Genomic DNA, 13,287 nt, shown 5'->3' with positions numbered 1-13,287 from the left:
AAATTACAAATTTAGATAAAAAAGAATTTGGGAACAAAGTGTACGGAGAAAACGGATCAACAGTTTGATGACTGTTGACTTGCGTTGACCTGTGAAGAACAAAGAAAATTAGAAGACTCCTAGGCCCCTTGCTAAAATTCAGGCTTACATCATCTTAGAACCTTGAAATGTGATATATATAGTGGTCAACAAGAATATGATAAGTGTGTTTATAACAAGTGTGTTTATAGTAGCGTCTTCATCCGGCATTGCCCTTATTTTCTTGTATCTGATTCGGAAAGAACATCAAAATCGTAATCGCTTCATCTATCTCCTTTAGCTTTGTTGCTTTGGTTGAGTGGATGGACCGAAATCTTTGGTGTGTTATCTATGCTTCCATGTTTTTACTTTTTTTTTTTTTTGCCATAGGACTATTTGTTATAGGTTTATAATCTTGGATTGTAACCTAAACTAAATTTTCATTTAATTTTAATAAAATATTTACATTCTTAGCAAAAAGAAAGTTTATAATAAGTGCTTTTGATAATGAATCTCACATTGGAATCAAATCGGAAAAAACCATTATTCAGCTTGATGGCATATCTAGCTAGTAGTATCCATGGATGCTTTCCAGATTACACTACATTTACAAAAGCTCTAAAATTGAATATGATCAAGAGTAGAGAACGAGGTTTATAAGCTTGAAACCTATCTATTAAAGAAGAATGGTTGGTGGCTCACGACAGTATTAGTAGTGAAAGTTTTTAAAGTGTTGGAGCATAGTGCTAGAGAAAGAGTGCAACTTACAAAAATGAAGAACGAATTAATTGAATACAAAAAAGTTTTGAATATGATAATAACGTAACCCTATGACTTCTTCAGTGACTCTTGTATAATCATACATTCATGTTTGATATTATAACAAAACATTACAACATAAAATTATGTTTAATATTATTACAGCATTCCTAATTTCCAAAATTTTGTTTAGTAAAATTTAAGTCGTTCTGAAAACTAAAACTATGTTTGATATTATTACAAAACATTACAACATAAAATTTCAAAACACTAAACATTATTTTTTCAAAAATTTAAGTATTGTGACCATATCTGCTGTTATCTTATGTTTAATAAGATTAGAAAAGTAATATATTAACAATTTAATATTTTTATAGCTACTAGTCAATTAACTCTTTTTCTTGACAAACAAAAAATATGTTTTTATTTAACTCATATTTTCATAAGTTAATTTAATTATGGTTTCAATACTTCAGCTAATTTTTCAGACATATTAAACCATTTAGATCCACTTTTATCTAATACTTTAGTGTGAAGTCCAACCATTTCGTTTCGTTTCTTGTATTGACATAAACCAGTACATTTTGCATACGAAAGCACGACTAATCAATAGTGACTAAAATGTTAGTCTTACATTTTGATTAGACGATTGTTCTATTGAACTTAACTTTAACACATTGTGACTGTATAACTAGTGACAAATTTAATTTTTACGACAGACTTATTTACAGAGAAACCACATACTTTTGTAATATATGACTGACTTGATATAACAATGTGACAAATTTATTTTTCATAGTTGTTTCAAATTAATTTTTCTGGTTAAAAATCTGTAGTATTGTGACAGATTTTTTTAAGGAGAAATAATTACTAGTTTGACATTTACTTTAGTTATATCAAAAAAACTTTAGAACTTTGAATTAAGCTTTTTTTTATGTGTTAACTGATATATCACAACTTTAAAAATGTATACTATAATTGTTAAATTTGAAAACAGAAAAAATAAAACAAGTTGATAAAAAAGCAAAGTATAAGCAAAAAAATTAGCAAATATAAGAAATAAATGACAAAAAAAAGTTAGATTTAAATTTGAGACATAAAATCACAATAAACTGTTATTAGTTAAAAAAAAAATTAAAAAATATAATAGTATGATTTATACTGTATGAAAGTACAACACACATCAAGTTAAGCACACTAATCAAACGTAAAACACATTTGATTAACCAAGCAAATTATGTTCTCAAAAATTTAAGTTGAATAATGAGGTTTTCAAGCATGGGAGAATCATGTCAATTATTTATGCTAAGAGTTAATCTAAATAAAGAATAAAGAAAATTGTGAGAATTCGCAAACATATTCAGTTTTGTTCATTTGTAGTGATTATAAGGTAAGAACTATACTAATTATATTATATATATAAATGTGAAAAATAACAAACTTAGATTGTCAATTATCTCTATTAGAAAATCGTGAAAAAATATTTCACTAAAAATTAGATAACTAATCATTATTATCATATGCTAATCTTTGATTTGCATATGATACTCGATTAATTTAGAGATTTAAGTGAGAAGTACCACTAAATAAGAATGTGGAAGTAACCACAGATGAATGACATGTGGTACCATTTTGCTGGAGAGGCGTGTCACTTTCAGTTTACGTTATTGGTTTTCTTTAGATTCTTTGTCTTGAGAAAGTTTATGCTGTCCCACTCTATTTTAATTTTTCTATAAAAATGCATTTTAGTTTTTTTTTATAGAGAAACTCTAAAAAAATAGCACTAATTTAAGTTTTTCTTTCAAATTTAGCACACATTTTCCTATTTCCAAATTTAACTCTATATTTCAAAATTAAATCTTAAACTCTAAACAATAAACCTTGCCCGTAAAAACTATATCCTAAATGTAAAATAGTCAAGCCAAACTTTTAAAAAAAATCTTAAAAACTGTTTAAAATATATAATTGTGATAATTAGTGCTAGTTTTGGAAATTTATGGAGTGTGTTATTATTGTCCATAAAACATAATTTGGTGCTATTCGAAGGTATTTCTTTTTTTTATATATATGGAAACTGTTATAAAACAAGGAAAATTTGGAAAGTGTAGTGAATGTATTCTAAATTCTAATAAGTTAACCGCATCGATAAATAATTAAATATGAAAATAGCAATTTTAATCTTGAACTTTTGAGTGTTCATTTTTTCTTGAGATTAACCAAAGAAAATAGCTCTCACCTAATTAAGTATAAGAATTTGACTATTAATTAACTTTAGCATGGTTACAAAATACCATATTATGAACTCCATTTATAAATAACTGAACTAAACCAATTGAGAACTATACAATACCTTACTAAAACTTAGTACAAATTTTATGTTTGATAAAAATGATTCAAGAGATAAAAAAAAATAACAAATTGAGTTGGTCATAAGACAAAAGACACGTGTGTCTCTTTATTGTTCCCAAAATCATTTGCTTTTTGGTTGTTTTTGGCTTATATACTCCTCACTCATCTTCTCTATATGCCACAATAAATTAAATAAAAGAAAAATCAGATGTTCATTGCATTGAGCACATGAATACATGATACAGTATTATTCTCTTTCGTCTTTGTGCTTTGTTTGTTTCAGCAAATTTTGCTTTTACAGAAAATGCTGTCTCAAATCTAGGCATTTTTACCTAAATAGGAAGAACACAATCTAAAGGGCTTACAAACAAATGTTTATGCATCATAAACTCAATACCATAAATGGTATAAGTGTTTATTTTTTTGGGTTTCGTGTAGATGTCATGTTTCACGATATAATTTTTGTAGTATTTTTCTTCTAATTTATTTCTAATATGTTAACATATAAACGATAAACTTCAAATTGAAACACAAATAGCATTAAATAGAAAATAAAACAGCATCATTCATTTTGTAACATATTTTCATCCTCTTTATTTTCGTTAAACACTCAATCACTATTTTCTTATCATTCATTTTTCTATTACCATCTTCTTTTCGTCTAATCTCTTAATTACATTGTTGCAATCTCTAATAAGATATCGGTTCTCGATTCGAAAATAATTGGAAATAATTTTTTTTTAAGATGAAGACAAATCTCAGTTTTCAATTCGAATATTATCAAGATGAAGAAATTAAATATAGATTAAGCTCTGAATAATAACATGCGTAACAATTAAATTAGTATTTTAACAATAATGAAAACACAAAGATACATATATAACAACAAAAACGTATAAATATACATACTTATAAATTTACAAAATAATTTAATACCGGACTTCATAAAATTTAAGATATCCATTCACAATAATATTGAATTTTAATTTGATTATAGTTCACAATTATGAGTACATAATTAAGATGCTTATTTTTACTAATACGTTGTATCTGGACAAGGAGTAAAGACAACATGTATTAGATGTAACTTTACAAACATGGTTATATTTAATTATTAATTTACAAAAGTAATTAAAAACTAATTAGCTCATTCTCATGTGCATTAGTGCATGATGAGATATTCCAACATTGCATTTGCCTTCTGGCTCTCTTCTACTGCGCATTGCTTTTCGAAGTCAGCCTCACATGCTACTTAGTTGCCTTTGCTTATTAATTCAACTTCTTTACTTAGAACTTTATTTTTTATCCTAAAACAAACTCATACGAATGATTCCCTAAATAGGTAATGTGACGTGTTTTGTCATTTCACAAAAGCATTATAAGTTTTGTTTTGTAGTTGTCTTAAGCAATGGTAAAAGAATATTTGAAAATTTAAAATAAACTAATAGAGAAGAATCTAGATTCATCTAGTTTAAAGAGTTCATATATTCGAATCCCAAATTAGATTTCAGAGTATCCACTAATTCACATGGCAACATCAGTTAAATTTACTTAAACCAAAGCAATAATAATCTTTCTACACTAATGCTCTTAATTATGAATAGTCGTTTACTAATGCTCTTTGCTAATTCATTGGGTAAGAAGCATTTCTATATTATACTCTTTACTTTGCAACACTAAAAAATATTAAGATTTTTGATATATGCTATCAACTTTAATTTAATTAAGATAGTCAAATGATTAGAATCGATCAAAATTTTCAAAAATAGAAAGACGCATATGATATATATGTTTGAAAAGTGATTATGATAAAAAAAATATATATATCTTAATTACTCAACTTGCCCTTAATTAATTAAAGTCTTTGTTAAGCTAGATTATAAATGTTCTATTAGAATATAAAAGCTAGATATATACGAAAACTCTTCTTGCAAGATTACTAGAGTAATTAAGAAATATATTTCAAAGTGTACTTGTGTGTAATATAATTAGATAGTGATTAAAATGCATTACTTACGATAATGACCAACAAAAGTCAGCAATTGAAATAATAGAGCTCAAAGGGATATGCATGCCTCTTCCATCAACAATTTTATTTATTTTCAACGCTTTTAAATTAGTATAAATCTAATATAGTATTCTAAACAACACATTTCGTATGAATATGAATTTTATTTCATTCAAATACAGTGATAGTGCTAGATCCTAATTGCTATATTTTCTATCAAGGTTTTTATCATATGTGGAGGTGAATTCCTCTATCCGTTGATTTTGAGTTTTAAGCTCAAAAAATTGAAGACAATAATAAAATTTAATAGAACATGTTGCCTTCAATATATTAATTAATTTAAAAATAAAATAAAATAATTATTGGATATAGAGGTAGAATGTGTAGTTTTTATTAAAAGAAAATACACAGAAAATTGCAAAGCATTTCCATTTATTCATCAAGCTTATTATATTTTTATTATAAAATACTAAGATGTAAAATTATTATTTTTAATCAACTATGTAAAATGTTTTAAGATCGAATTTGTTTTCTTTAGAAAATAATAATGAAAATAGAAAAATGATTTAGCTAACAATAGAATGCATATGACGGTAACACTAATATATATGTTCTCTTTATTTTATATTATGTTTTTAATATTTTTATAACATATACATAAATGATATAAAAATAGCTATAATATTTGGTAAATAAATCTCCTTAAATTAGTATTTTTTTTTAGATGATGTATAAGAATGGCGTATAGTGGCTCCAACTTGCTAATTTATATAGAGTAACTAAATTTTAAATGATGAGACAATGACAAAAAATATTTTTATTTTTGAAAAGTTCTAATATAATAGATAGCCTTTTTCAATATAAAACTTGGTATATACATGGTTAAAACAAATTTCACGGTGACCTTTACTGGTTAAAATCGATACTATAAAACATAACACTAATAATTTTATTCTTTTAATTTAGAAACAAAGTTATATTGACAAAACCGATTACCAAGATACATACACAAAAGTACTTTGAGAGTTACATATTTACCTATTGCCATATATTTCTTAACAAAAAATATGGTCTAACAAACTGAAATCTGGAAATTAATATATCATATAACTAGATTAGTTAAATTTTTGTTAGTAATTATTTTTCCTAGTAAGGCTTCTTATTTTATTTTCATTTTTTGTAAGATACATTTTTAATTAGTCTTGTTTGTTTTCGGTCAACTACTTTTTCCCTCTTAATTAAACCTCACCTCTTTGATTTTATATTGTCTTAAACGTTTCTTTACCACAAATCAAAATAATAATAATTATTTTCATAAACGTCCCAATAGTCATCTCAAAGGGCAAAATGCGTATATATCATCTCAAACTAGAATAGCAAAACTTCTAAATCGACCCTAACATATCTTACCATGTTTATGTTTGTGAAACATAATGAGCTCTTATCATTATGTTATGGGCATATTATATTACGTACTAAAGAAACTTATATCTTGATTAGTAAGTTTAGTCAAAAATCAAAACGTAAATTGACAGTGAAAACAGTGAGCTACTTGATTTAGAAAATATGAATTGTTCTTGCAAGCAATTGTAAAAGTCACTAGCTAATGGTTTATAAATCCGATTACTATGTACAAAGTTAAGAGGGTAGAAACATCATTATAATATTATTATACAAACTAATTAAGAGACAGACATAAATTGATGTTCTTAGAGAGGAAAAGAAGACAACCCCATGACCTCCGCATTAGTTGGATTCAATTAAAGATTTAATTAGAGGCCAAAACTTGAAGCTAATCATTGTATTTTGATGATAATATTAATAATTATGGGCTCACTAATTATAAGCATTTGTGGTGATTATCTGCTCTATATTATATGTGGTTGATAAATTAAAATTTGTTACCCAGTTATATATATGTTATCATCAATAATGTTTTCTAGTTAGTTATGTTATCACATCGTTCCAATAATTAGATCCATACAACTGTTAAGGACTCTAATTTTAACAAGTTTAATAATTATAATACAATATGTGTCGGGACATATATGTAGTAATTTGGATTACAATTATGACCCTTAGAAAACGAAATCTCTAAATTAAACAAAAAAATGTATGCATTAGAAAAACCAAAATTTATTAAGCCTAGCAAAAAGAAAAGTCACATACCTTGTGGTCCAAAGTCTTATTCCTAGGTTTCACCTTATTAAAAACACCAAGAGCAACAAATTAAATAGAAGAGGATAATGAATTAAAATACAGTATGAATGATTTGTTTATTGAAAAGAGGCTTAAGGATGCTTGAAGCTTAAGGTTTTACACGAACTATTTTCATAAAAAGATGTTAAATAGTAAACTATATCTTTAATACGATTAGCCTCTATCTAATTTGATACGAATTACGATAATTCTCGAGAAGAATTAGATCGTCATCATATATATTTGTATTACATATTGTAATATTAGTACACAACCATTTAATTCTATTTAAAAAAAAAAGATTATGTAAAGTGATAACCAAAAGGAAAATTAAACAACGTTGGTATCCAACAACAACATCATTCGTATAATTTAAAATATAAACTCTTTTTTAGCAACAAAACAATAAATATATGGCCATAAACACACCTAAATGAGTTAGGGCTGAGCTGTCACGTTTGGATTGATAAGTTGTAATTAAAAGGCGAACGTACAATGCGAGCCACGAACAAGTCGCAAGATAAGAAAAAATAAAGGTCAATTAATTAAACAAAATACTATATACTAAAAGAAACTATAGTTTAATTACAAGTGTTAATGAACTCTTTAATTGTGTGTTGTGTGTAGTTTACATATGTACAAATTAAGCTTGGCAGAGTCGTAGATCTGAGTCAGACGATAATGTTTTTTTTCAGACAAATAAAGTTAGGTTCCCTGAAATTTTCTAATATTATCTCCACATGATCGATCATTACACCAATACACACACAACACTCTCCTTAATTATCGTTTATATATAAACATTTATTCTCCACCCATTTCTTCAAAATTAAGAGTATTGCCTTCTTCGTTCTCTAGACAAAACCTCAAAAAAAACATACAAACAAACAAAAAAACCGAACATGGAAGAACAGTTTCCTAAAATAGAAACTAGTTTCATGCACGACAAGCTCTTGTCTTCTGGTATCTACGGGATCTTGAGTTCTTCACCGCCACCACAACTTCTCGGTGTTCCAATATTCTTGGAAGGTATGAAATCTCCTCTTCTTCCTCCTCCTTCTTCGACTCCAAGTTACTTTCTCTCGCCGCCTCATGATCATGAGCTTACTTCTTCTAGTCTTCAATCTCCGGTAGCTTCTGTTCCTTGGAACTTTCTAGAATCTTTTCCTCAGTTTGATCAACGTCCTGATCATGATCCTTCTAAACCCCCAAACCTTACCTTGTTTCTCAAAGAGCCAAAGCTTCTAGAGCTATCTCAGTCCGATACCAACATGAGCCCTTACCATAAATACATCCCAAACTCTCTTTATCAATCAGATGAAACCAGAAACGAGTGGGTAGAGATCAACAAAACCCTCTTAACCAACTATCCCTCAAAAGGGTTTGGAAACTATTGGTTAAGCACCACCAAGACTCAACCCATGAAGTCAAAAACAAGAAAGGTTGTTCAGACGACTACACCAACAAAGCTGTATAGAGGAGTGAGACAAAGACATTGGGGCAAATGGGTGGCAGAGATCAGGCTACCAAGGAACAGAACACGTGTTTGGTTAGGCACTTTTGAAACCGCTGAGCAAGCAGCAATGGCTTATGATACAGCAGCTTATATCTTGCGTGGCGAATTCGCGCACCTCAACTTTCCTGACCTTAAACATCAGCTCAAGTCAGGGTCTTTGCGATGCATGATCGCCTCGCTTTTGGAGTCCAAGATTCAACAAATCTCCTCCTCCCAAGTAAGTAAGTCTCCTCCTCAAGCAAAAGTGGAATCATTGGAGACAAAGAACCACATGAAGATGGAGCCATCAGGAGAAGTAGTGATGACAAAGAAACACAAAAGCCATAAGGAAGTAATGGAAGGAGATGGTGTACAATTGAGTAGGATGCCTTCTTTGGATATGGATCTCATTTGGGATGCTCTCTCCCTTCCTCATTCTTCTTAATTTAACTTTCAAAGTTAATGTCACAATTACTTCTTATATCATTTTTAAGTTTCCATTAAAAGAAAGATATTCATAATTTGGTTCGCACATTTGGAGTTGAACACATTGTATTCCTTATTACAACCACATAATCAAGTGGTTCTCTCTTTTTTGTCTGCTAATTAATTGTTCTTTTCTTTGTCGTTACTAGTAACCATATAAAATAGAAAAACAAAAAAGTGTTTGTATTTTAATGAGAAAATATTATAATTCTGTTGCACCAACTCCAACTTCAAAAGTTCAATATGTTAGAATATTTCCTACATTTTATGTAAATGACTTAAGCTCAAAGGCCAATAGAGATTATGAATAGTTTTTGCAAAGTATAATAATGCCATTTTTTTAATTTTAAATGGTATTTCAAAATATACAAACAAAGTGTTAGCATAGGAATTGAAAGATAAAGAAACTAAAACTTTTCACCCGACCATAGTATGATTAAGACAGCCACAACAAAAGTGTCACTTTAATTCCGAAACGACGTCGTTGGGAGTACAATGTTTGTGACAAACACAAGAAGAGAAATCTCTCATACCCTCAAACATTAGAGTTTTTGGAAGAGATTGTACAAACTACGATCGTGTATCCACTAGGTGTATATTCGTGTTATTCGAGTAAGTACATACCTTTGCAGTTTCAAGCACTATGCAGGTCCAGTGTCATAGACATGGCCTTTACCTGCAAAAAGCACATTTTAAACCATAATAGATGCAGCCACTTGTTAAGCAAATGAAGCAAGAACTGTGTATATACATTACTAAGTGATACGAAGAGAGTAGTTTTGGCACTTTTTTTGCGCCACGAATCAAACCAAACAGCGATGAAACTCACCATTGTGGATGAAGGGCTAGAAGTGTCCAGAGGTCCAGATCTTCTGGCCTCCCAAAACCGGCTTGTCTTATCTCCATGACGATGCACCAGCGATTTGCTCTGTTCTTTAGTAGAGAAACTGATCTTCTCTCTTCCCTTTTGTACAGCTCTCAACCGTCCTCTCAGCAACCCGACTTCACTCTCTATCTTCAGTCTTTCATAGTCAACAGCGGACATTGAATTTCTGCGCATATTTGGAGACATGTTCCTTTGTCCTGGTGGAAATGCCGGGGGAAGTCCAGAACTTGTATTTGAAACACTTCGTGACCTGTCTAGTTTGAGATCTTGAATGGCATGGTCAGAAGGAACAACAGTCAGTTGCACTTTGTTATCTTCATTAGTCACTACATGGATATCATGTACATGGCAATCAATGTCAGGAGAGTACTCCTCACCAAGCTTCTTCGAATCAGCGATGTCGCGAGTTCTTGTTACTAGTTCTGGAAATGAACTGCCACCCTCTTCTCTTTCTTTCAGTTCTACATCAAATGGATCACTTCTTGACTGATCACACTCATGCTTTTGGTCTACTCTATTCACCTTGATTTCGTTATCATTCTCAACCCAATCAGCATTATCATAATCTCCAGTAAGCACTGAGCTGCTTCCAAGCGCAAGTAAACGACTGTCCATCTGATTAGTGAAGATCTCAAATCCAGAAGACACATCCGCAGACTCCATGTCATCCCATGGCTCAGTACTCTTTTGTGGCGTTGGCGATCTTTCGATATGAGCTGGTTTTGAATCTGGTGTGTTAGGCAGAGGTTGCTCATTCTCAAGAAACATTCGCCTGTAATTCTCAACTTCCTTCTCCAGAAAATGCTTTTCCCTCTCCCTCCTCAGCAATATCTCTTTAAGAATACTCATCTCTTCCGCGTCAAAAGCAGACTTCTCTTCTATCATCCTCTGATACTGCCTAGCTTCCATTTCTACCGAAGCTTTCTCCTCTTGTAACCGCAATATCATACCCAAAGCCTCATCCGCAGCAGATGCAGCAGCGTTTCTCTCTTTCTCGAGTTCAAGAGCTAACGCAGCACGTGCAGCTCGTTCTTCTGCAACCACTTGCTCTAGAATCTCAATAGTCTTTTGTCTCATACCACTATAAGTTATATCCACAGGGGAACTACATGTACCCTCTCCCGCCCACGAAAATGTCCTTTCCGGTTGTTTACTATGAGTATCAGTTTCACACCCAACTGAACTTAGTGAAACACTTTTCCTCAATGACACATCCTCCAAAGTTTTTCCATTATCTACATTGTCAAAATCAAAACTTTCACAATCCAAAACCAAAACTTTACAAAATAAAAACAAACTTTGAACACACCAAAACACTAACCTTGGGACTTCACAAGAAGAGGATCATTCTCCTCAACATAAAGTGATTTCTCAAAGTTCTTACGCCTTAGATTCCCCTGAAACTGGTTCTTGAGACCATACGGCGACTTATAAAAGCTAAAACGCTTACTCTTAACTCTAAAGCTTCCTTTTTTCATACTCTGCGCGGTCAAAAGATCGAAACCTGAAGCATTATTCTCAACCCATGAATCAACCCTTTTCACAGAAGGAGTACTACCAACCTCTTCTTCCATCTCCCCTTTATACAGAACCGAATCAAAAGGTGTTCTCTTTATAACAGATCTCTGAACAGAAGAGATCTTTTCCACAGAAACGTTACCTAAACGTTCTTGAAAACACTTGTTCTTATTCGGGTTACTGAATAAGCCATCACAAGGACATGGGAGGTCTAAACCAAACAAATTAAGGAACTTGGATGATAAATAAACGAGACAGGACGCACAAAGAAGTGTGAAAGCTACAGAGAGATCAAGAAACGCAGATACTAAACCTTTCAATGTCCATGATCTTACCTCCCGACAAGGCATTTTTTTAACAACTGTTGCAAGGAGATGAGACAAAACAAATACAAGTTACTCAAAATTTCAAAGCATAGAGAAATTGGGTTGAACCAAAATAGTCAATTTGAAATCAATTAACAAGAATCAAAAAGGAGAAAACTTACCTAAGGGAATCAAACGTTACACAGAGAAACTTGTTTCGATTTGATTAAAGTCTGTAAATTTGAGAATAATAATAATAATAATAAGTCACACAAAGAAGAAGAAGAAGTTGAGAAATCCGTAAACGGCTCTTCCTCTGCCGTTTTTTTTTTTTTTGGTTTAAAAATCAAAACCTTTCTATTTTCTTGATTTAAGTTTTTTTTTTTTTTAATATACTTCAGTTGCAAATCATCCCGAACGTGTGAGCAGATACGCCGCCGTTTCCTCACCGACCTCACTACTCTCTGTCTCTCTCACTCGAGATTTGTGTTTTTTTTTAACAATTTTTTTTTTTTCGTTTTGTGAAAAAATATAAACAACCCGAAATTCGAACCCGACTTGAAATTAACAGTCGGTTTTGATATAAAAATCATCCAAATATTTGATAACATCTAATTCGTAATCATCCGAACTTATATATTTCTAATACTAAAGAACGCGATTAATAAATCTTTTATTTACCGCAGTTTTCTTTACTTATCGTTTTCACGTCTCGATTTTATGATATTTAAACCAAATTCAGAAATCTCTGATTTTTTACACTTATTTTGGTATGTTATTTACAATCGCTTGTTCAATCAATTTCGATTGATTTCAAAAAATTTGACACTTATTTTGGTATGTTATTTACAATCACTTGTTCAATCAATTTCAACTGATTTCAAAAAACTTGAAAAAATCTAAATTAAATTTGGATTAATTTCAGAGTTTTTACTTTGGTTCGGATAAAAATACCAAACTCGATCTAAACCTAAATTTTGAGATTTTGGATATAATCCACAACTATCCAAACCCTACATATATTTATCTTTTTTTTTGAATCTAATGTTAAATTATATTCAAAGAAAAAATATTGTTTTTACAACTAGTGCAGTTTGAAATCGAAAAAAAAAAATGAAATTTTGTTTTTACAAAAGAGACTTAACGCCTAGAAAGAAACCAAGCTTGTAACCCTTTCTCGTACATATATTTATCTAAACGGTCTGAAATCTAATATATCTGACGGATTCTATATATCTAAACCCGGAAACCTAAAATATTTGAT

The 13,287-nt window shown here is 30.3% G+C and overlaps 2 protein-coding genes across 3 annotated transcripts; one reads left to right on the top strand and one right to left on the bottom strand.

The window, feature by feature from the left end:
* The first annotated feature begins 8,083 nt into the window (after window positions 1–8,083).
* Window positions 8,084–9,459, top strand: LOC17878840 (ethylene-responsive transcription factor ERF062). The gene has a single exon (XM_006285261.2). The coding sequence runs from the start codon at window positions 8,236–8,238 to the stop codon at window positions 9,271–9,273; it is 1,038 nt and encodes a 345-aa protein (XP_006285323.1). The 5' UTR covers window positions 8,084–8,235; the 3' UTR covers window positions 9,274–9,459.
* A 177-nt stretch (window positions 9,460–9,636) lies between these two features.
* LOC17879684 lies at window positions 9,637–12,342 on the bottom strand. 2 transcript variants are annotated; one of them, XM_023778794.1, is made up of 5 exons: window positions 12,206–12,342; window positions 11,763–12,079; window positions 11,522–11,681; window positions 10,144–11,435; window positions 9,637–9,990 (listed from the first exon to the last, which is right to left on the bottom strand). In XM_023778794.1, the coding sequence occupies exons 2-5, from the start codon at window positions 12,066–12,068 to the stop codon at window positions 9,949–9,951; spliced, it is 1,800 nt and encodes a 599-aa protein (XP_023634562.1). In that variant the 5' UTR covers window positions 12,069–12,079; window positions 12,206–12,342; the 3' UTR covers window positions 9,637–9,948. The 2 variants fall into 2 exon arrangements, with proteins under 2 accessions (XP_023634562.1, XP_006283335.1); XM_006283273.2 differs by having other exon boundaries at window positions 11,522–12,079.
* Window positions 12,343–13,287: the final 945 nt, after the last annotated feature.

Source organism: Capsella rubella, unplaced genomic scaffold (assembly GCF_000375325.1).
Source record: "Capsella rubella cultivar Monte Gargano unplaced genomic scaffold, Caprub1_0 scaffold_7, whole genome shotgun sequence".
NCBI classification, from domain to species: domain Eukaryota; kingdom Viridiplantae; phylum Streptophyta; class Magnoliopsida; order Brassicales; family Brassicaceae; genus Capsella; species Capsella rubella.
This window is presented reverse-complemented; position numbering and strand designations above follow the sequence as displayed.